Consider the following 24,167-nt stretch of genomic DNA (forward strand, 5'->3'; position numbering starts at 1 on the left):
TCCACTCTTTTTAGTCGCAATTAATTGAAATCCGCCTTACGCTCCGCTAAGTGTATTGAAAAGCTAGCCATGGGAAGTCCTTTCTGTAGCCCCGGCTGCCTCCACGGCTCGGAGTTACAGCCATTTGAACAGATTATTAGAATCCATTTACGTAGGGGACCCCCTGTGATTGCGCCACTGCTCTTTTGGAAGGTCCGTGGCGGCATCGGTCCCAGCAGCGGCCCCTGTACTGACCCCTTAACGAGGGAATTTCGCCCATTTTTGCTCCCGGGTACAGGTCGCCTTGTAGACACTGTCTCAGTGACGAGGTCGGCAACACAAAAGAGGAAAAATTTTGTCAAACAAGCTGACGTAAAAATGATTGTCTGCGGTATTTCTGAGCGGACATTTCGTCGAGCATGTCACAGATTTCACAGAAAGAGAAAGGCGACGAAATGGGCATGTTGTGACACTTCTAAATGGCCTGTTCGGACTCCAGAATGGCCTGATTTGACCCCTGAAAGATCTGTCTATTGTACAAAACCACATTTTGGAGAAGACTTGCCATTGTCCTGGTCGACGACTCAAGTGTGCTCTATTTTTACTCGTCCAAACGTCAATCAAAAATTGCCAAACGTCGTCGACTGAAAGCGTCTATCCGGGTGAAATGACTCGACCGGTCAAACGGCAGAAAATCGAACTTTTCCCGCCACAGCGGTAACGTTACTGTCGTCTGAAAATCTGCTGTGTGGGAAAATGTGTGCGTGCGCAGGCTGGTGCGTTCCCGCGCTTTTGTTTTCTGACCACAACTCACGGAGTTTCTCTTTATGTTTTTTTCACAGAATCTCTCTGAAACACCGCAACTCCACTCCATAAAAACAAGTTCCAGAAACCTCCCACGAATATGTAGACAAAAGAAAATACCAAAAAACAATGCTTAATAGAGATCGGATTGTTGGGTGAGAGTTTATCTTTCACATTGTTAAAACAAGACGATACATCATTTGTGACAGGCGCGTGTTTGGGGTACACGGTGTGCTGTCTGTATCTGGGGCTGTTGGAGTTTTCTCATGGGACCATAGTAGCCTCTAAACAGACATCTTTTCAGGGCTGGAAAATAGCAGAAAGCAGGCCAGAGTCAGCCGACCATGGTACCATGGTAGCCTAGAAACAGACATCTTTTCAGGGCTAAGAAATGGTAGAAAGCAGACCACAGAACGTGTTGCCTAAAGACGTGTAGCCTTCAAACAGACATCTATTCAGGGCTGAAAAATAAAGGAATGCAAACCAAGAGTCAGAAAATTATGGGACCAAAGTAGCCTCTAAACAGACATCTTTTCAGGGCAGAAAAGTAGTAGAAAGCAGACCAGAGTCAGTCGACCACAGAGCAGCTAATGACACATTCAGAACATATAATACACCCTATTTGAGCCAATTTCTGTCATCTATACATCTAAAGAAGTCTGGTTAATTTCTGCCAAAATCCAGCTTTTCTACACTCATTGACCATCTAGTCGTACAAAACATGATCTAAGTATCCAAACAAAGATGCTAATCTTAATCAAAAGTAGAAACGGCAAATACGCTAACACAAGATGTTGTAAAGGTGGTTCACAGCAAATAACATCCTGTAACATATCAGGAAGTCTAGGCGGAAACAGTTGATATTGACAGAAGGTTCTGACTATTGTTAAGGAACAGAGGTATGTAACATATCTATCGGACAAAGGAAGGGGAGGGGTGCATTTTCAAAATTCCACAATGCTTCAAACCACCCTCCCAAACAATTTTGGCTGAGGAAATTAATTAGTATTTACTCGTATTGTATAAAAATATGAAATGCAAAATGCTAGAATATATCGTTAAAATGCACAGTATTGAAGGCAATGCAACGCAACTTAATTGCAGAAGACATGGACCTAATTCGTAGTGATGCACACTGTTTAAGGTATTATCATATATCGCATTTACTGCCACTAATTTGACGGGATTAATTAAAAGTGCGAGCAATTTCGTCGAAGGAATGTTGAACCGACCATCGACAAGAATTTACGACAACTCTTACGACACAAGGTCACTGAATCATGTACAGTATGTACAACTCGTCAAAGGCTGTCACAAGACACTTTGCTGTCGTAAACATATCGTGCGACTCTCTGCGACGTCTGAAGACCTAACACGGGTTCCTCAAGTCCGGAGGATACTATAAATATCCTTTAATTGTACTCTCATGTCATATGAACTTTTAAAAATATCGACAATAATGACTTTGATTTGAACATAGTTTGAGTATTATTTATTTCGTAGTTTTAATTGTATAAGTTGATTATTGTAAAATTTATTTGTTTTCTGCATGGCCGATTTGATCTATGTTTGCTCAATAGCCAATCACAACAAGACAACGACTTCTTACTATCACATTGGTTAACATCTTGATGGACAGTGTAGATATAATATAAACAGACTCCTCGATGAGTACTGAAGACATACACAGATCAGCAGCTGTCATCCTAGCATCGCTGGTGTTATTGGCCCATCACTAATGCTTCCCCCCCGCTGGGCGGTGGACGTACCACAAAAACCAGACAAAAGTTCACAGTAAAACATGATGACCATTTCATGAACCATTACCTAATATCTTAAGAGGTCACAGGTCACTTCGCCGTGAATTGCAAGGTCTTTTTTCTCAGTTCTCTAAACGTAGTGACCATCTGTCATGTCTAGCTGTTATGAATACATCTCACCTTGTGAACTTTATGAAAAAAGGGTAGCATTTTTATGATAGATATTGTACAGTTGGCTGGCGTTCTGAGACAAATGTTTGTTGTTTTCCGTTTTTTTATTGTTAAACGTGGTTAGTGATCTTCTAAAGTTTGAGCCCTCGTTGTTCGTGTTTTGTGCTGTTAATTTTGTTGGCTGTGACAGTGTGAATAATATTAGATTTTGAATGTCTTTTAGACAAAATATTTTTCCATGTCTTTTGTATCCTTGAAATACATGTTTAAAAAAGTTTTGTTTTTTCCTGTTGCCATTGTTATAACATACAAACAAAACAATTGAAAAGTTTTTAAAAGAATTGCTTGTAAAATGAAATAAGAACTTTATTGAACGACAATTGTACATGGTACAAAGTATGGCAAGAATTCGTAAAACATAATACAAAGTAGAAGTATAGAATTAAACTTAACATCCTAAGTGAGTACGATACTATTGTATTTTCTTGGATTTTTCACGTATTCAAATCATGCGTTTCGGCGAATTTCAAAGGTTTGACTGGCGTTTTCCCCTATAGAAAGCCGTGGACATGCGGAACGCCACTTCAAACCTCTCGGCCTAACATCCCACCGCAGCCGCCGCGCTCACCGCTGGGCGCGATTGAAAAGTCTATTGTTGAGCGGGTCTTTGTGGGCTGCTCCTCGGTCTGCCTTCCCTGGCTTCCCGCTTTAATACAGAGGCGAGGAAGGTCAACCATAATTACCTGGTTCAGCGAGCCGAAATGCTGGGGCCACGAGTTTATAAACCGCCGGCCACAGTCAACGTTTTCCGGCCTTTGTCAACACGGGGCTGGGAAGAAACTCCCATATTGGGAAAGTCGTGCGCTTTGTGTAGCTTTCTAAAGTTGTTTTTGATGTAACTTTGAAGAGTGACATTTGTAGAAGTAAAGAAGGACAAGCAAGAGGGGTTTTCTGGCGCAATTCCAAGATTTCAAGGGCTTTTTGTGTTTCTAAACTTCGCTTGTGGTCGGTCAGCCAAATTCAGCGTACACGCCGCATAAAAATGACGAAAATAGAAATAGTTCTGCTCATCTTTTGATTATGTCCGAAAACAAATAACTACCTAGTACACAAAAGTGATTTACATTCATAGCATTCTCCTTATGGTAATGCGCAAAAGCCTGAATTGCAAAGGCTCCATATGGCAAACGGAAAACTGTCCACCAAAAATTACAAGGGGCGTAGCGACGAACGGTTAAATTATATACCGCTATTCTTTTTTTGCAAAATTTTCTTTTGAAAAAAAATACCCCATTGTTTGAGACAATTATGAATGGAAAGCAGAAGATCTTATGCTCGGGTCGAAAGATATCTAGGTAATTCCATTTTCAACGTGATGCTCCGTAGTTAGTTCTTTACACATGTACAACAGTTCATTGAAATAGGCCATTGGTACCTAGCCTCACACGATCAAAGTGCATGGTTTCTAAAATCTGACGTGTGACAAATCAACGAAGGTAAGATATCTTTATTGTTCTCGCCATTAACGTTGTGCAAATCTTTGCAACATTGGCGAGTTCTTAACGGAAAAAGACAATCTTAGTTAGTTTCCCAAGGCGGAAAGTCACTTACCTGTAAAACACAGAATGGTGATTCAAGCGAACGAAGTTTCCATGGACACTAACATTGCAGCTGTTTTTCAACTTTCGGTTGCCATAGCTACTCTCATCGCAAGTTTCGGCTTGAACAGATCATGCAGATGTCAGCTCTCCTGAATGCGGTAGGTATCAGAAAAACAATAAACTTGTAAAACAAAGGAAGCTCCCTGAAGTATTGGGGAGGTATGCTGCAGTCCACCCTTGGCCGATCACACACAAACACACAAAATACTCCGATCACAAAGAGGAGCAACCAGTGGGAATAGTTGGACGTTTTACCAGTCACCAACTGGGGGACTTGAAGTAAGGACTTGCAGGGGATGGCGGCCATTTTAGTCAGACTCACGATCGCCCCATCTTGTGATAAATCTTCCTCTCTGCATGTTCCAAAAACGCTGTAGCTGTACTGTACCTATACTCGTACTTGTACTTTACCTATACTTGTACTATACCTTTACCTAAACCCGTACTGAACTTATAGTTCCATCCGTACCTGTACCACTATACCTATACTTGTACTTGTACTACACCTATACCGCCTATACCTGTATTCGTACTTTTACTATACCTATACCCGTACTTGTACTATACCTGCATCACTTTACATGTACCTATATTTGCATTCCCCGCACTTGTACTATACCTATATCTGCCTCTGTACTTTTCATATACCTATACCCGTACTTGCACTATACCTGTATCACTATACCTATATCCGGACTTCCCGTAATTGTACTATACCTACACCTTTCTGTACTTATACCATACCTATAGATATGGCCGTACCAGTGATTGTACTATACCAACAGTCCTACACTGTAGGACTGTTGGTATAGTAGACCTACACCTATACTTGTACCCGTAACTGTACGTGCACCTAACATGATCATGGCACGGGTTGTTAACGTTGTTGTCATTGTCAGATACAGCAGGTGGAACTAAGCCCGGCTCAGCGCCTGTTTATTTACCCCGTCTCCGAGCCTGTCCCTCCAGGCTATGCAAACAACACAGAAGATACATGTGTAGTCTCGGTACCAGGCCCTCCAGGCTGTCCAAACAACACAGAGGTACCTGTGTAGCCTCGGTACCAGGTCCTCCAGGCTGTGCAAACAACACAGAGGTACCTGTGTAGCCTCGGTACCAGGTCCTCCAGGCTGTGCAAACAACACAGAGGTACCTGTGTAACCTCGGCACGGCCAGACTCTCCAGGCAATTAAACAGTTACAAGCCACCTTAATCTCGATACCAGTCCCTTTATAGGACACTACATTCTCCACTGCCTTCATTTGTTCATTTCTGAAAAGTTGAACTTTACGGTATCATATTGGCAGCTCAAATTTACTCAGTATAAGGCGATTGAGATATGAATTTACAATAGATTTACTTATTTCTGAATTTCTTCGCCATCTGGATCAAATTCCGTGAATCCGTGGGCCAGAGTTCGATCCTAGGGTCGTAAAAGTAAAAGTGCCCAACACACTTATCGAGAAGAGTAGGGATGACCCGGTCTGCCAAAAGAAAAAAAAACGCGAGCCGTAGCGAAGCCACATCGCACTACTACTAGCTGCTTAAAAAATACTATGCTTTACCTCAATTGAGGATGACTGCTTTATCTTACCTTACCCGTCTACCGAAAGTCCTGAGGGGTATGATTTTGGTGACAGTTTAATTTCCCAGCGCCTCATCGGTGTTGTGTCCACATTCCTAATTAATTAGGTAATTACAGTCATTAAAGGTCATTAGGAGCGGTCTTCTGGACTGAAACAGTGGCATCATTAGTCGCCAAGTTTCCAGAAAGAGAATGTTAATTGAAATTCCCTGGGGCTTACAGAGAGTCAGCATATTTTCGTCAGTTCCCCTGTGACTGAAAGTGTGGAATTTAACCCCCTAGAAAGCCATTTCTAACATATATTGAGGAGCACAGTTCAACTTAACCGAAAACAATGAAAATACACACTTTATGGATCATTCCATGCCCGTAGCCAGGGGGGGTTCGGGGGGTTCGTCCGAACCCCCCCACAGGCTTGAAGGTCCACTTTTTTAGGCTTGAAGGTCCACTTTTTCAGGCTTGAAGGTCCACTTTTAAATGTTCAAGATTTTTTTCAAGGCGGACTTACTTGTATCACCAGCAACGCCACAGAAGCTAGAATGCTAGAAAAACTTTGTCTCTGATTTTTCCTCTGAATTTCTCTCAAAAACACAGAAAATGCCCTTTCAGAAGGTTGAATTCTTAGTGATTATGTACGTCCTTTTTGAAAACTTGTCGTAGATCTTGGCGACGGGCGGTTTTGTCGCAGCTTTGCTAAAAATCGTACGTCCAAAAAAATCGCACGACGAACGTAAGACCGCGCCTCTGTTGTGTGTCTGCGTAGCTGCTGTCTTACACCGAAAGGCCGGCACTATTATGCCTGCTTATTATGATACAGAAAATGCTAGATCCTGTGGCGACGGCATCTTAAATGCATCACTTACGTCGGTAACCATCTGGGGAATGTATGAATCCCCCGTGTATTCTAGTGTCAACGTGGGAGAAAATAGGAAGACACATTCCCTAGCAAATACCTTTCTAATTACAAACCCAAAAGCCTTAAACTCATAAACATGCATTCATGCATGTACCTTTTCTGACGAACCCTTTTCAAGAACAAGAAGATAAAACAGCTCTTATTCAATTCAAGTTGAAGTTACTAGGGGGCTAACATGCAACCACTTCATTCTTGAATGTCTAAAAATGAAAATATCCTGGCCACAAATAAAGAGGAAAAAACTGTAGTTGTGATTAAAAGGACCCTAACGCCAAAACTTGTCCATCCTTGAAAGAATACTGACCCAAAAGAAAAACAAGTATTTCTTTTGGAGGTAAGAAATATTCATAAACATATTGACTTTTATATACGCCTGTTGACGTGTTAGATGCTGTAAATGGACTAAATGCTCTGATTTCAATACGTTTCCGTCAAACAGCGAAAGATGAACTTCATACATAACCAACCCTGTCCTTCCATTCAATCCCTCTCATCCAAATACATTGTTTGTTATCCTTTCTACCGGTAGATCCCGGCAACTTTCAATTGGATCCAAAAGCAACAGTTTAGATACAAAGCGTGTTGGAAGGGAGGATTACAGTTTGAAGAGCATCTTATACGGAGATTTTCTATGTAAACTTCAGACGACAATGCTAACTACAATGTACTACCACCCACATTGCAGATAACGTTACACATCATAGCCATAGATTTAAACTCACAGAACGCTCAATGGAACAAGAGGTTCTGATTCTACAGGTAGGTTTCACCAAGAGAATTGCATTCCCCTTGCTTTCTAGGCTTATGAAATGACAATGACGAGGGAATCTGGTACTGATAATTCATTCCGTTTTGAACCATTGAAAGGGCATTACTAGGTTTTAATTGCACTGAATTGGATACAGAGGAATAGACAGCTCATCCTTGGCTCATCATAATAATAGTCTTTATTGCATATTCCTGCCCAGACGGGCTAAAAACACAGATGACCGTATGTGGTCTATAAGAAGCATAATGCAAAACATGAATTGATAAGATACTAACGTTACATTCTAACATTGAAAAAAAACCCTAAAAACAGACAAACTGTGGACTATTGCTAAACTAATGTTGATCACCTAGAACTAGTAGTTTCTTCTCCCTTTTTGAAACATTTTGAAACAGGACTACATACTTTGTCTATTATATGTTCGTTCTTACATGACATCAGGTATATAAAAGTGCCCTGTTTTGACATTTTTGTACATGTCTTGTCTAATTCTATTGTCTTAAACATAACGATGTGCCCAAACCATAGTGCTCAAACTGGTCACAGTACAACTGCGCACCTGGCGGATGTTTTTGAACTACAGAGCCAACTTCAGCTATAGATATATACACAAAATCTTTTCAGTTATACAACTTTGATTATTCACTAAAATGTACAACCTACATGTGCATTTGAGTTTAAGATTTGATAGGTAATATTTTGAAAAATTTCATGAAAGACATCAGAAAAGATCATTATAATTCACAGTCAACTCTATTTTATATTACCACACGTTATATCCATATACTGGACCACTAAGTTTTTCCGATCTCACAGAGATAGTTGTGTCTTATACTGGTTTATCAACCATTTGGTACTTGATATAGGGTAATATTCTCTCCAAGTGGATAGCATACATTATTAACACATGGTGTTTAGTTATCAAATATAATAAAATGTCTCAGTAGTGTGGTTGTGACGTCACAGGGGTCACGCTAGGTTATCCTTTGTTCACACAAGAATTCCACGAATTTTTGGGGAGGAAAAGTCTATTAAATAACTTGGTCTCTAAGTACATTTGCAGGAAGCTTGTGCATAGTTCACACAATGAAATTATGAAATGATAAGAGTCTCAATGTCGTTAGCAACATTGGACTGTACAGGGTTAACGTTACTCTCGGAAAATATGGACCCGATCACATCATAGTCGTACGCCGGGGTTACGACATTCTTGAGACAGTCGTGGGTTTGTCGTTAAAACTTCAGCTGTCTCGGAAAGAAAAAAGCTGTCCGATGATCGGTTCTGTAGTCTCGCTAAAAATCCTACGAAAATCGTACGACAATCACGTGACCGTCTCTCAAGTCACGTGAGTCATTTTTGCAGGAAAAAGTCTCTTCAAAATGTCTACGTCTTTGAGTGCATTGAGAGGACGTCTGTGTTTGGATATCACTCAGCTGAGATGTAAGCACTAGGTGGTTACTCTCGGTCAGCAGATATTTCCGGGACAATGTCCCAAAAATTTCTAGAAAGGTCTCATCAAATCCTGATGATTAAATACATTTCCTTGAAGCCAATACTTACCTCCAACATGCTAAGATAGCCATTAGGCACCAAATGTGTATTAGTTGTGGAGTTAGGCGGCAGGGAGAAGCTTAATTCACCAAACATCTGTACAGAGGTCACTCCCGTAATGAGATGTCACAGACTAATGTCCCGTTTTTGGCGACACCTCTGGAGCGGAGACCTTTTTACTTGACCGCGTGTCTTGTTGTTGCCGCGATGTGATCCTCGGCGTGCCCGTGGGAGACAGGTTGGGCGACCCCGGCGGACTGAGCTGCGTTCCCGCCTTTCCTATCCTCAGGATCCTCTTAAACACCTGCCTGAAGTCCTTATTAAGGTAGCCGTACAGGATGGGGTTGACGGCGGAGTTCCCGTACGCCATCCAGGACGCCGTATCGTACACGGTAGGCGGGACGCCCTCGGGGTCAAAGGCGAGGAACATGTAGACGACGTACCAGGGCAGCCAGGAGATGAGACACACCACCGTGATGATGATGACCGTCCGGATCGCCGCACGTTCCCGCCGGCACATCCCGTCAGCGTGCCGGTTATGAGTCGTGCCTGCGGCGCCCTTTGTGATAGACGAAAACAGATCGCTTAAACTGCTCGTTTTCGTTACTTTTGTCTTGTTATTCAGTTTCTCCTCGCCTAGGCTACGAGTGCGAATTCTACTCTCATCGTGACCGGGTTTCTCGATTTCGTCCAACGGGAAGGTCAGACCTCTGCTCCGGGGAGCGCCGTTCTGTTCCTCGACGGCCTTCTTGACAGCTGCAATGCCGAGTCTTACCGCTAGAGGGGAGCTGCCAGAGCTGGTACCCCTTTCGAATCGTCCTGAAGGGTCCGACGACTTTGGAATCGGTCTTGAAATCTCAGGAAAATTCCGTGCAGAGTTTTTAAGTCCCTGGGAACTGTAGATTTGAGCGGCACAAGATCCTGTGCGTGGCGTCTTTCTCACAGGGGCGGGGGAGAAGTCGCAGCCAGTCGCGCTCTGTACGGAACTCTCAGACTCCGCCCGTCTTCTTTTCCGTGAGAGACTTTTCCCGTTTTGTTTAGAGCTGCGGTGAGAGTGGTGACTGGCGGTCAGGAATGCCTTCTTCTTCACGGTACCCTTTAGTCTGATTAGCATAAGAACCTGGCAAACTACCAGGAAGCATGACGGCAGGTAGTAGCAGAGGACGGCGGTGACGATGCCGTAGGTCCGGTGGGTGACCATGTCCTGTTCGCAGATGGCCGGGTCGTTGATGTAGGTTAGCGGGACGCCCGGCACCCAGAACGCCGACACCACCAGCCACACCGCCACGTTACCGCACACCACGGCACGGCGCCGCTTGGAACGCACCTTTAGGTACCTGGAGAGTTAAGAAGCGAATGCACTTGTCAATGCAACGGACAAAAGGCCTTCTATAGTACCGAGGCCAACCACCAGGAGGCGCAAAATCGACATTGACCAGCAGGCTCACAAAACCTACCCACGTACCAAATATCATCGCGATCCATCCAAAGGTTCTTCATCCAGAGTAAAAACTTCACTTTTTAATGGAGGAAATAACCAGTTGAAATGGATTGTTCTTACCTTTCAGAAAGTAAGAGACACAGAAAATCCTACCTGAAATGTCAACAGTCCTTTAATCTGTTGTGTTCAAATTTGCAAGTTTACATTGACAACTTCGTCAGGAATAGTGATTTTCATATCCAAAGCAGTAAAGATCTTTTTCTGTTCCTTCCAAAGATTACACTACCGAAGGCTACCATAAAATCAATCAATCAATCAACAAACACTGCGAAGGGTGTAGAGAGATAAGAAAGGCTGTTTGTGTACGATCTATTGTTTGGTTGTTTGTTTTCCGTGTTGCGTATGTGTACGTACAATGTACGTCTCACGAATAACTACACGTACGTTTGCACGACGAAAACAGTTAAGGGAGTATAATACATCAGGTCCATCAACACAATGGTCCGGGTGTAAAAACGCAGTTTCCTCTGTTTATAAGATCATTTAGCAGCTGTCGTGCAATAAATGTGATCAATTATTCACTTAAGTCTCAGAAATCACTGAAAAGCACTTCTTCTTTCCTTGGCATTTTGCGTGATTACGATACCCTACTTTGCTCTTCGCTAGTAATTGATGTTCTTAGAACTAGGTGCCTGATCCCCTTCTATAATAGCGGCTGGATTTGTGCCAAGAGAGAAATGGTAAGAAGGAAATGTACAGCAAGTTCTAGCTAAACCACAAAGAACAGGGAAATGGTGCTGAAGCTATAGTTCCCACCGTTCGGTGTAAAACAAGCTGTTATGGTCACATTCGTCGCACGACAAGTTTACGACAAACTGAAGACATTTTTGTCTTGGGATAGTCGTAGATGTGAGTCGCACGACAAATGTGACCACGAGGCTGGATTTTTTATCTGGAAATGTCGAAATGATAATCATCATCCATCAAGCTGTTTATTTAGAAAACAAGAAACCGGCCGCCAGAGACTAAATTATGTCTTTTTTTAGCATAAAGGAACCTCTGCATTAAAAAAACAACTCAATTACACACGGAGAATTTAAATTGCCATTCAACAGTCTAAAACGTAATTACACATTTAAAAGAATGTAGAAATATATTGATGTTACAGGGTGGATAGAGATTTGGTTTTACGTGGATAGAAGTATCAATAAAGGTTTAAATATGAAATATAAACAAAATGATATTCCACCATACCTGAGCGGTGACCGTATCCCCAGACATCTGTCGAAGGAGATCATACACAGCGTCAGGAGAGACACGTTACACGTCACATAGTCTATCGCCAGCCAGAAGATGCAGGCTATCTTGTCTAGAGGCCAGTAGCCCAAGTACTTATACACGGTGAACAGGGGCACCACCACCGCCCCGACCAACAGGTCCCCTACGGCGAGGTTCACGATGAAACAGTTGAAGACGGTGCGAAGTCTCCGCTCTATGGCGATAGAGATGAGCACCAGTCCGTTGCTTAAGACGGTGAAGACGCTGAGAAGGCACAGTAAGACTAGCGCTGTGGTGTTCTCGTGTGAGACTTGCGCGGTGGCGTTACTGCTGGGAGTGGCGATGCTGTCTTTGGTTGTACGCGCGGAGTAGTAGTCGTAAGCGTCCATATTCGGAGCCGTCCGGTAGAGTATGTGGCCTCCGCTGATGATAGCCAACAGACAATGGTTTAAATCTTTACCTCATGAGCCTGTAGGTTAGCAATAAAGACCATAAGGCCCTGAATTTGATTCCTACTCCCTCTTTGCATTCCCCTCTACTGTCTGAGTGCGGTGGCAAACACCGTGCCCTGTGGACATTGATTTGATTTGCTGACTGTATCTACGGAAATCTAGGTCTCCTATTCTTGAGAGCTCGATTATAATGGTTACACAGTGCAATACCTCTGTAGCTAGGTACAGTGGTTACGCTCAAATCCCGAAAAAAATCCAACTAATATACCTGAGGTTAACGTAGAATTTTCTTTGCAGAAATGTACATAATAAGCAAATTACTACAAGACACTGAATTGGCGATTTGAAAATGTTAGTGGCTAAAGATTGTCCACTTAAGGTCCACTTACCTTGTGTGAGTCGCGATAAAGTCGTAATAAACTTCTGTATGCGCGTGTGTGTCTGTACAAGTTGTGTGTATGTATGGGTCAGGTGGCCTGTGTTTGGGTAAGGCGTTATCAAACATTGACGCTGTAAACACCGTGCACGGTAACACAGGAAGCCGGGGTATGTCAAAAGTAATGAATGCTGAGCAGGTATTATAAACCGTTTACTGCTGCGCCGTAAAACCTTGTGCAACTGGTCTACTTTGTCGTACAGCATATTGAGGACATTTGTGGGACAGTCGTGAAGGTGTCGTACAAAGCTTGGCTATCTTGTGACGGAAAAGAAAGATCTGTCGAGTGTCGGTTGTGTCATAGCCTAGCTGAAGAAAATCGTACGGCCAAAAACAAAATTTTCGTGATCGCGCCCAAATAATGCATTGATTGAAATCTACGAACAGTATAAAAAAATACAAAGTACCACAGAATGATAAATCATATGATTTTCACCCATAACAACAATTTACATGGCTTTTCTCAAGGTAAAGACATACATTTTTTTAACATATATATAAACATTACGACAACGTTTTCATTGATTTGGTACAGTTCAGTTCGATTGACAGTGCTAAAAGGCAATGTTCGGAAGTTGGTTAACTGTACAAGATCAAACCGACTTCCTGTTGTTTGATCCTTCAGACCAGCTACTGGCACCTGTAACCGTGTAAGTTGACGTGTTGTAAATAATGTTTACATTTGGTCCCATGTTACAGCCGACAAGGCGACATTCACGGCTTGATAGTGCACACTTTACATGGAAAGTAAACTTCCTGTATGGTTCCTACTACACTGTGTTGTCTTCTATAAAATAGTGACCTTGAAATGTTCGTTCCTCTCAGTAGTTGCCCGTCTTCCTTCTCGAAGTTGCTTTACATAGAACTTTTCAAAGTACAAAGTATGGCAACAACAGTAAATATAGAACAAGACATAAGTATGGAATAAAACTATTCACTACAACAAAGTGGCTATCTTAGGTTTTACATGATTCAAGTTGGGCTAATTGTGAGTATCATTATTTTTTTCGAATAACAAAACAATCTTTTATGTATTTGCCTATTTTAACACTGTATGAGCTGTTGCATTTAAATATATAGTCAAATCTATCTGTGGCATAGCATAGACGTACGTAAAACTCGTTACCTTGAATACTATGACAATTAAGTATATGTTAACCCTCTCCCTGTTGCCTAACCATGTAACCAATACAATGTTGGTGCTAAAAGGTTACTTCGGGGAGGAAAATGTTAAACAGCAAGTTAAGTCCGGCTCGCAAAATGCAAGGCGCAGTGGAACAATTTGAAGAAAGACTGATAGACTGCGATGTGGAAACATCACCAATAGATCGGGGTCGTGTGGTATAAATGTATATGTATAGAATCGTATTGCAAATGCATTGGCCCAACAAGGGGGAGGGAGGTCGTTCTTTCGGCCTTTCTCCTAAATAAACTATCTGTGGTCTCTTATACAAAATAATTACTGTACTGCCCCCTCCCATCGCAAATCTATCGCTTATCTTGGTGGCCTTTAATTTTGATAAGGATGGGTTAATAATTAGCGGTACCAAATCACGTTTTCTCATTCGAGCTCAGTAAACAAAACCCGTGCGCTCCACTCTGAAGTTTTATTGTGGCCTATGACGTCATCATTTCCTCCGCATACCATACATTTCACCTTGCAGTTAATGGAAAGCTAAGGAGTGAATAGCGGTAATAAATTGGAAAGTACGTCTTAGCGTTATGTTCCTTATTGTTCGGCAGTTGTTGTTTTCCCACAGCGATAAGGAAAACGACGTCATGACCTGGAATAACCCGATTGCAATCTTGGGCGACTTCCGTCTGTTTGTCTGTTGTAAACAGGAAATGACGTAATACCCGTCAAGCTGTCAACGTTGACCTAAAGTTGTGGTCAGATTTCTTTATATATTTGTGTTGCTTGCTGGACAGAAAACTATTGCACGCTTTTTAGGTCTCCTCAACATTAAGATCGGTCTTGACAATACTAAGCAGAGGAGAATTGACTTAAAAAGTGTTGTGATATACATAGATATGTCATCGCACATTAAAACTCTTTAAGCATGCGTAAATATCACTTAAGAAATACTTCATTTTGTTAAGATTTTACGTCTCATTTACGAACTATTTGCAGTGTTTGTGATGTACGCAAACTATGTAAAAGTGAGCATTTTAAATCATATATCATGCAAATCAGGTCATCATCTCCACTGAGATTCTGTTAGTTGACAAAGGTATGGGGTCGTGGAACTCTTGTATCTTATTACAACTTAACGGTGCCATCCGGGAAAGAAGTAGAGGTCCTTTGTTAGCATGTTGACGGGAGCAGGCATCTGTTTGTGATGTTTGTCCGACTCGAACCTTCGCGACACCTCATGGTTAACCTGGGAGGGATGTCATAAAAGTGTAATATGGCGAAAATGTTTAAGCATGCTTAATGATATTCGTAAATGAGGCTTTAAGATTTGAACATGATTCAAGTGATCTTTAAGTGGCATTTATACATGTTTAAAGGGTACATAAAGAACCGATTTCATTCATATTCGTAATTGAGACTTTGAGATTTGAACACGATTAAGTGATCTTTAAGTGGCATTTATACATAATTCAAGGGTTCTTTAAGAGCCGATTTCATGATATTCGTAATTGAAACTTAAAGATTTGAACATGATTAAGTGATATTTACGTGATATTTACACATACTTTAAGAGTGCTTAAAGAGCGGTGACCAGGCCTGATTGGTTCCTATATCCACCAAATAAACCACCAATAGCTAGTGATAGACAGTGAAATGTGACCCGAGTACTACTGAAGGCAGGGTTTGTTAGTTACCTTTGTCATAAGTTGGTTCATGTCCTTTGTAGCAGCGTACTTCAGGAATACAGACACTAACACCTGGATAAACCACGAGCCGCCCTCACAGTCCCGCCAGGATACGTGACCTACAACACAGGTAAAGAACACATCAAGTCGTACTCTTTACTTATATGTTATATATCATAATATTTATATCACCGTAATGGAAGGGGGTCGGAATATAATGATTTAATAAATAGATGAATAGTTAAATGTGGAAACATGACCAATACCCACACAGCATTGCTCCTAGCGGTTAGTTGAGAGATTGCACCCTGGTACTACAGCATCCTTAACGGCTTTGGCACACGTTCTGCTACTTTTCGTTACACGAATGATAGGTCCCCCAAGTCCAATAAGCTTCTGACAGCTGAATAGCAAGGGGACGTATTAGAACTTTAGTGGGGTGAGTAAGCATGATTAAATTGCGCTCCTAGCGGCCTCTGGACTGATTTGCACCCCATGGAGGCGACACGAACAACCCCAACCAGCGAGAGGTTGTGCAACATCGCCTAATAAGCCGTCGTTAAGCCCGTTCGTCGTGTAAACTCAGCTACTCATGCGCCCCCCGTGATCTCGTTAACTTGACCCGTAGCTGCTTTATCACGCTACTCTCTCCATTTATGTATCTCTGTTTTGTTCATGTTGAAGGTTTTGAAGTTATAGCGCACGTATCTTCGAACCGTTTAACTGTGCACGAGGAGGCTCTGTCAATTCAGAAGTACACTCTTGACCAGCTATATAGTACATGTACATTGATGTCAAAAGGATAAACCATTTTACAAAGACTTTGCTTGACCTCCTGACACAACGGGATTGCATTGACGAGGAGTTAGTCAGGGTAAAGTCGAAGACATCCCTACTTATCAATATAAATGAATTAAATTATATAGAAATCAGATATTACATGGACTAGTTTAGTCTGCTGAAATTGTTAAGAAATAAATTACATTATATTGTGTGCACTTGTTGTGCAATTGATTCATTATGTATAATCATTGGTGGAAGTGCTTTTTTTTCCACAACGGGTTTTTATTATCGGTGCCTATGTAGTACATATGTATGTACCTGTCTTTTTCTCCAGGTATGGAAGTTGGCTCTACGATCTGGTTAGAGTTGCATGCGTCTTTTGGATGGGCCGTAAAATGGGGATCCAGTGATCGAGGAGGTGCCTCGATTACGAAAACCACTACAACAGCCTCATTACTCAGATGGGACCTATTGGCTGTACTTTTGATGGATATAACGGGGGAGGTGGTCCACATTTTGTATGGTCTCTACCCTTTGACGCGTTCAAAAGTCTTAGCTTTCCACAGTCGTCCAAGTTGCGACTGCTTACCGGGCACCGCAGACAAAACGCGTTAATTCAAAACTTTTCTTCGTCATATTCTGTTTTTATATGACGTGCATGCGGCAGCCGCGCGCTATCAAACAGTGGTATTTCAGACGTGAAATGTCGTCGTACAAAAGCAGTGCGTGAAATGTCGACATCCGGTGTTGCATGAGCAAAACAGCAGCCGCGAATATCTGTCATCCTCAGTTAGATACTGTACATGATGAGAACTTTATTGGAAATCGCAGTATTGCCACTGAATTAGAAACTAATGATTAAGATTCATCAAAAAGAGATTTGTACTGATGGCGCCTGTTGGCGTCTAGTTTGCGCCCATTTGCGCCATGTTGCCAATTACGATTTATTTCAAGTTCTCAAAACATTCGCCATGTCAGGTGAGAGAATGGCGCCCATTGGCGACACATTGGAGTCGATTGCCGCCTGTTTGCGCCAGTTGGCGAAAGTACGGCCCAGTGAGATACCGCTTTATGTACGACAGATTAAAACGCGCAGTGATCGATTGCCTAAGACTGATCCAGACTAATACACATATATCATCGTTTCAAGTTTTTTTATTTATTTATTCATCTTCAGACAAGTGGGTAGCCCCATTCAACTTATTTGAAGTTGATTTCCAAGGGGGCCCACTAAATAAATAACAAAAACGAATCGTGTTACATTCAGTGAGACAACCAGAGGACAACAAACAATATATACAAATAAACCGAAGCGTCATTACAGAGAACAGTTGTCGAGGTCAACCAAAAACGTCAACGGTGGAGGTCAGAGGTCAATGTGCGGAGGAGTGTGTCCTAGGGCAGCTTTAAACTGCCGTAGAGTTGGTGCATGTCTAATGTCCGCCGAAAGTGTATTGTAATATGTTGCTCCTCTGTATGCAAATGTTCGGTGGCCGGCTGTGTTTGTGTAATTGGGTTTATGGAGCAAAGAGGCTTGTCTGGTGTTGTGGCTGTGTAACAGGTGGTTGTGTACAAAGGTGGTATCCAGGTATGTTGGGACAAGCCCGTTGATACATTTAAAGACCATCACACACATGTGTTCCTTTCTCCGCTGCGTCAGATACTTCCAGTTGAGTCTGCTGTGTAGGTCTTGGACACTGGATCGTCGCTTCATTTGTAGGATGACCCTGGCAGCTCGATTTTGAAGGACCTGAAGTTGTCGCTGCTTGGTGATGTTACAATTTTCCCAGACAATGTCACAATACTCCAGTAGTGGTAGAATCATACTTCTGTATAACATACTTGCAATGTTGACAGTGAGACATGATCTTAAGCGTCTTAGCAAACCTATTCTCTGAGATACCTTGGAACATACCATATCAATGTGTTCGTTCCATGAAATATTGCAGTCAAGGAGAACACCTAGGTATTTGAATTGAATCCTACTGTGCATATATCTTTTTATCTACATAATCTCCTTATCCCCAGGCTTCAAAAAGGCTTCCGTGGATTCTCAGAGGGTTACTGTAAAGATGCCTTTCACAATGGAGCGATTCTTTTTACAAGCACCGCGGGCGTCGTCGCATGGCCTTTGTATAGAGGTCCTCTTAAAACCGTGACCTTTTCGGTAAAAGTTAGTATTTCCTTTCAACCCAGGCTTTTCATGTTCCCTCCCACTTGGGAGATACAAATCCACGACAAGCACCTCGTTTAATGGTTTATCGACAGCATCGCTCCCTCATCACGTACATGTAAAAGATACATGCGAATCGGAGGTACCTAACTTGTGACCAGTGATGGCACCCTGCAGCCATTGCCTTGTCAGATCATCAGCGTAGATACGTGTCTGTAAGCATGGTGAGATTTTTGACATCAGTACCGGAGGGCATGTAGGGTCGTGTAGAGGAGGCACAGAGGAGACTGTCTCCCATGGGATGAAGAACTTGTTGTGGCAGAATTCAGTGTTGCATTCTGATGTTCCTCCCAGGGCGACGAGGTTAAAGTATAGCCGCTACCAGGCTCCGTGGATCGCAGGAAAAATAGCAGAAATTGGTCAAATAGAGTAAATAGTATGCTAAGGGAGTCGGCTACGGAGAGAGGTTCAATAGGCGACCGTAGCCGACTCCCCTAGCATACTATTCACTCTATTTGGCCAATTTCTACTTTTTTTCCAGCGATCCACGGAGCCTGGTGGAAGACTTCCACAAAGGTATAAAGGGGACATGATGATCCTTTATTTTACGTGACTTCCCTTTGAACGTCCTGTGGGGAATAGATAAGAAAGGCTACTGCCGTAGGATACGTGCAAAAGGCCATGGCATTTCCATGAAAGAGAAACTCTAAAATTATATATGCATAATTCTGATGGCTTCTTTTAACATACTATTATTCAATCATAACGACATAAGCAAAGACTGTAGATGTGCAAGTTATGAAATATTGATAAACTCACAAATATTTGAGTGCATTGATAAACCGTCTCTACGGAGAATATCATCCTTCCGCGTCAACATGATTTTCTATGACCCTAGATTAAGATTAACTGTAGACTGCTCAAATATCACTTAGACAGTTTATGTAAGTATCTTTGATCAAACGTTTTTATGTAAAGGATGGAGGATGAAATTAACTCTAAAGTTGGGCACTGGAAAATGTTGGTATGATATTTTCTTATCACATAGATCCCAAAAATCTCAGTTGTAATCATTAGAAACGTTTTCATAAATCAATTAATCGTCACCGTATCACTTTTGATATCATCACTTTAATATGTTAACAATAGGCACCTCTGATGCTCATTACTGACCCTTTGTTAGCATATCTTGTTTACTTATATTACTTCGGTTGAACATTGAAAATGGAACCAAAGCATAAGGCAACATGCAGTCGCAGAAAAGTCTGTTTTAATCAGTAAATTGTAAGGATCTGTCAGAACATGAAAAAACGCCACCAGCAACTAATTCTGTATAAGGTATCTTCTAGAGCCTTCGTGAGTCGTCAGATACAGGAGTTATTTTAAACCCTCGTGTCGAGGTGGAAGATTGACACCTCCATGCTCCGGTTTAGTAGAAGATTGACACCCTCATGCTGCGGTTTAATTGAATAGTACTGGCACAACATCTCACGCCTCTATGACAATGGCTCACCGCGCCTGTTGTGGAAACGTACTCCAGACTAGCTGACACATGTTACATGTACCTACCATCGTTACAAAGAGATGCACTAATAATACGTGTGCTAACTATTGTCGCAGCCAAATTGGTTTTCAAACTGACGCATGCATTGACACGTGAGGGGGTGAGGAGGAGGGAACGCTCGTCCATCGTGACGATGGAAGAACAAAGAGATAACATATATATAAGTCTATTTGCAAGTTCATACCTGAGGGCTAACTGCAACATGAAACAATATATATGACATGATATATATGAAACTGTGTATTAAAAGGATACAGACAGTGTAAGTTAACAATCAGTCGTCAGATACAGGAGTTATTTTAAACCCTACTTTAAGTTATTTTGTACCTACCATCGTTACAAAGAGATGCACTAATAATACTTGTGCTAACTATTGTCGCAGCCAAATTGATTTCCAAACTGACGCATGGGAAAACGGAGGTAATTTTGATCTCTTAAATCATTACGGGTTATTATTATCAATCTTTGCTTTTTAATACCAGATGCATGGTATGAAGCGCAGAAGACCGCTTATCATCACATATACCGATAAATCATTTGTGATAATTAACGCTTTAAAGAGCTTATGTCCTAACTAGTTGATTCTCCTCCAGATTGTATTTCACAATCCGTATATGGAGATATAACACTAAGTAGATTATAGAAGATGATAAAGTGAAAATAACAGTAATCAAGATAACAAAAATTAAGTCAATTGAAATCTAATGATCGTTAGAAATATTATCATCTACTGAACGGATTGGGAAGTAGTAATTTTCAAAGGAAAATACATATTTTCAATCTATCGCGAAGCACTCAGACTTTGAATGCGGAAAGGCACAAGAGATTTGAAATGGGGTCCCGAGTTCGATCGAGCAGGTGCCTCGACCACATCAAAGGGGAAGGGCTAGCAACAGCTCCATAAAAAATACAGCTTGCTACTGAAACAGCGAGGAAACCTACCATCGCTATGCAAGGATCTGAACTACAAGGATCTGAACAAATTTTGGAAAAGCCAGATGAAGCTAGGGTCGGACATATAACGTCAGCAAGCGAACAAGAGGCGGTCGATTGCGCCCCTGGCCCCTGTGGAGCAGCTATTCCTGTAGTTTACACAGAATAACAGCAATTTGCACAGGAAGCACTACGGCCCAATGCCATGATGTTTTTTCTGCTGAATGTCAATGACGAAGGCCCTTTTATCTACAACTCACTTACGCGCTATTACCGCTGATTTAGACTTCGACAGTGACGAAAAAGGACGCTTAAACGACAAGAGGGCGAGAGTTCCTTCCTCTGTGACATTCAATTCCTCGTTATGTACGTCAATAGCTGAACAGTTGCCAGGAACTCTTGCCTTTCGGAGCGGAGACCTGTCAAACACCATACGGGCGCAGCTATAAACTACGAGCTTTAACGATGAGTAGAATCGACCTGTCATTTCTTATGGCTCGTATGTTCTCCTCTTCCTCTCAGGGGTTTACATGCCAGGAAACATCTGCTTTTGATGTTCAGTTGGCATGAACGATTTTCCGCACCTGTAGCCTAGAGCAGCATGACAATTATACCAACCAAATAGACCGCTCGTTTTCATCGGCAAGAAGCTTTTGCATCCAGCTTACAAGATAATAATTCTTGTTCGGTTCATCTGCTGCGTTCTAGAGCTGGAATGTCAGACGTCCAACATTCTAATAAATGATTACTCTACCTTTGCCATTATTAACAGCTTTTTGAAATCCTGTATATTTTCTATCGTTTAAGTCCATGATGTTGAATCTCTTCTACACTTGAACTCCTTTTATCACCCCAAAGAAAAACGTCTTTGAAATGAGTTAAAAATTTCCAACGCCGCTTGTTACTTAAGTGACGTATGTTACAACCTGCTGTAAGTTTTACTTATTTTCTTTGAGCATACATTGATCAAAGAATGTTGAAGACTTTATTTTTGTAGCATTGGTCTCCTTGAAAACAACTCGACAAAAAATTAATGCATGAATGAATGAATACAGTGCAAACTGGTCTGTTTAAGTAGGAATCAAACGCATGCTTTCGCGTCGTGCTGTGAAGCGGAGAGGAACCAGTCGTTGTTTTGGCTTTAGAATGAGTTGGCTGACGCTCGACTGCCATGCTGTGTCTTTGATGTCACCAAGGAGGTTAAAATAAGCAAAAACACATCAGCCACCCGTTAACAATGCACACATGCATTGACACGTGAGGGGCGAGGAGGAGGGAACGCTCGTCCATCGTGACGATGGAAGAACAAAGAGATACCATTTATATAAGTTGATTTGCAAGTTCATACCTGAGGGCTAACTGCAACATGAAACAATATATATGACATGATATATATGAAACTGTGTATCAAAAGGATACAGACAGTGCATGTTAACAATGCAAGTTAAGAATGGTGACAAGTGAAATAAGTGACTATTCTAAAACTGCTGCGGAATATAATCTAAGGTTTGGGGGTTTGACCTCTTCTTTGGAAGCAGTGGAATACGAACTGTTTCACTTTCTCTGCAATGAATGTGCTTATGAGATGTTAACGAGGTTGGAGTTTTCTTTTCGTTAGTAATCGTTTGAAAATTGTGGTGGGTTTTAGTGGCTTCTAGAAATAGCTCTTTTCTTTCCTGATCGTTAAAGGGGCAGTTCGAGATAAAATGTATTTCGTCTTCCACCGCTTACATAAACCTGTGTCGTACCTGAACAAAGACTGTTTTCAAGACAATGTACCTGACACGCAAACATGTGCGCGGATACTAGTTTAGCAGTGTTAGATCTGAATGCACTGAAAGATAAGTCAGGTTTTGAGAAACATTTAAATAATACACACAACAAAAGAGTTTGCTTCTATGGGGAGCTTTCTATACGAACTCTTTATCAACCCGTTAATGTCAGATCTCGTCTTGGAGTTCTGCTGTCAGTCAGTCAAGTCAGGTTCTCTTTTGTTGTAATCACTTATTTGTTATGATTTTTCTTAGGAAACATTTGATTTGATTGATGATAAATGTTATCTATATTTTGATCGATGCTGTTCCCTTGAGCAATGTTATTTTTGAAGGTAACTTGTTATCTTCTTATTCTCGTTTGATTCAAACGTTTTGTAAAGATAAATTGTGTGTTATTGTTTATTTACAAATTAGAGTGTATACGTTATTTAATGGCTGTTTATTTTATTTATGTGCCATACATGTTTTGCTGTTGTTTTCTGTTTGTTATATGAAAGATCAATAGAAAAATGTTTTTTAAGTCAGGTTTTCAGCTCCGATAGCGGAAGACTTGTGCATTCACATGTCTAATTTCAAACAGCTTACCATGTACATCGATGAAGGTTAGACATTGTGGTAGTAAGAAGCGCAAATTAAAAGTAAAGCAAGCATCTGGATAGATTTTAGAAACGGTCAGACGTTTCAGGTAGCATCCACTACGGGCACTACCTCTTGTCTGTCACTTGAAGGGTAGTGCCTACCTGCCTACGTGCTCAGGCCAGAAACTGGAAGGGTAATAGATGCTACCTAAAACGTCTTACAGTTTCCAAAATATATCCAGTAGTTTTGAGCAACTGTTTTCTTGTGTAGCTTACCATAAAAGGTACATTATATCATTGTTTGTAATTAGCCCTCGGGCATGGCTTTGCAATATTCTTGATAAGAATAAGTTACATGATAATATAATAAGTTATATAAGAATAAGTTACATGATGATATAATAAGTTATATAATGCAATAAGTTATATAATATAAGTTATTCGTATTCTATTACATCACAGCTACAAGTCTTTTAAGCAAATGAATGAATAAATACGTTTATTGAAAAAAATTCCTACAGTGGGCTAAGTACAGATGACAACAAAACGTATAGAAACTTAATAAATACAAGGTACTCTAGTTAACATTAAACAAATTCAACTTTTTTTTCAGTTATAGTAGAAATAAAAGAACAGACGTTGTCGGTACAATCTCCCAATTTGAATGCAAACGAATCTCTTCGGGTACAAAGTATACATCAAAAGTACTTGCAATTGCAGATATAATTTCATTATAC

At 41.3% G+C, this 24,167-nt stretch overlaps 1 protein-coding gene and 1 long non-coding RNA gene across 3 annotated transcripts; both read right to left on the reverse strand.

The window, feature by feature from the left end:
* Positions 1 to 7,805: 7,805 nt before the first annotated feature.
* On the reverse strand, positions 7,806 to 13,278 carry LOC136420828 (muscarinic acetylcholine receptor M1-like). Of its 2 annotated transcripts, none has more exons than XM_066407937.1 (3): positions 12,758 to 13,278; positions 11,893 to 12,339; positions 7,806 to 10,534 (listed from the first exon to the last, which is right to left on the reverse strand). In XM_066407937.1, the coding sequence occupies exons 1-3, from the start codon at positions 12,871 to 12,873 to the stop codon at positions 9,331 to 9,333; spliced, it is 1,767 nt and encodes a 588-aa protein (XP_066264034.1). In that variant the 5' UTR covers positions 12,874 to 13,278; the 3' UTR covers positions 7,806 to 9,330. The 2 variants fall into 2 exon arrangements, with proteins under 2 accessions (XP_066264034.1, XP_066264035.1); XM_066407938.1 differs by having other exon boundaries at positions 11,893 to 12,385; positions 12,758 to 12,839.
* Positions 13,279 to 14,397: 1,119 nt separating this feature from the next.
* Positions 14,398 to 15,777, reverse strand: LOC136420354 (uncharacterized). The gene is made up of 2 exons (XR_010753188.1): positions 15,634 to 15,777; positions 14,398 to 15,185 (listed from the first exon to the last, which is right to left on the reverse strand). It is a non-coding gene; the product is annotated as an uncharacterized lncRNA (long non-coding RNA).
* Positions 15,778 to 24,167: the final 8,390 nt, after the last annotated feature.

This window comes from Branchiostoma lanceolatum, chromosome 15, assembly GCF_035083965.1.
Source record: "Branchiostoma lanceolatum isolate klBraLanc5 chromosome 15, klBraLanc5.hap2, whole genome shotgun sequence".
Taxonomy (NCBI): Eukaryota; Metazoa; Chordata; class Leptocardii; order Amphioxiformes; family Branchiostomatidae; genus Branchiostoma; species Branchiostoma lanceolatum.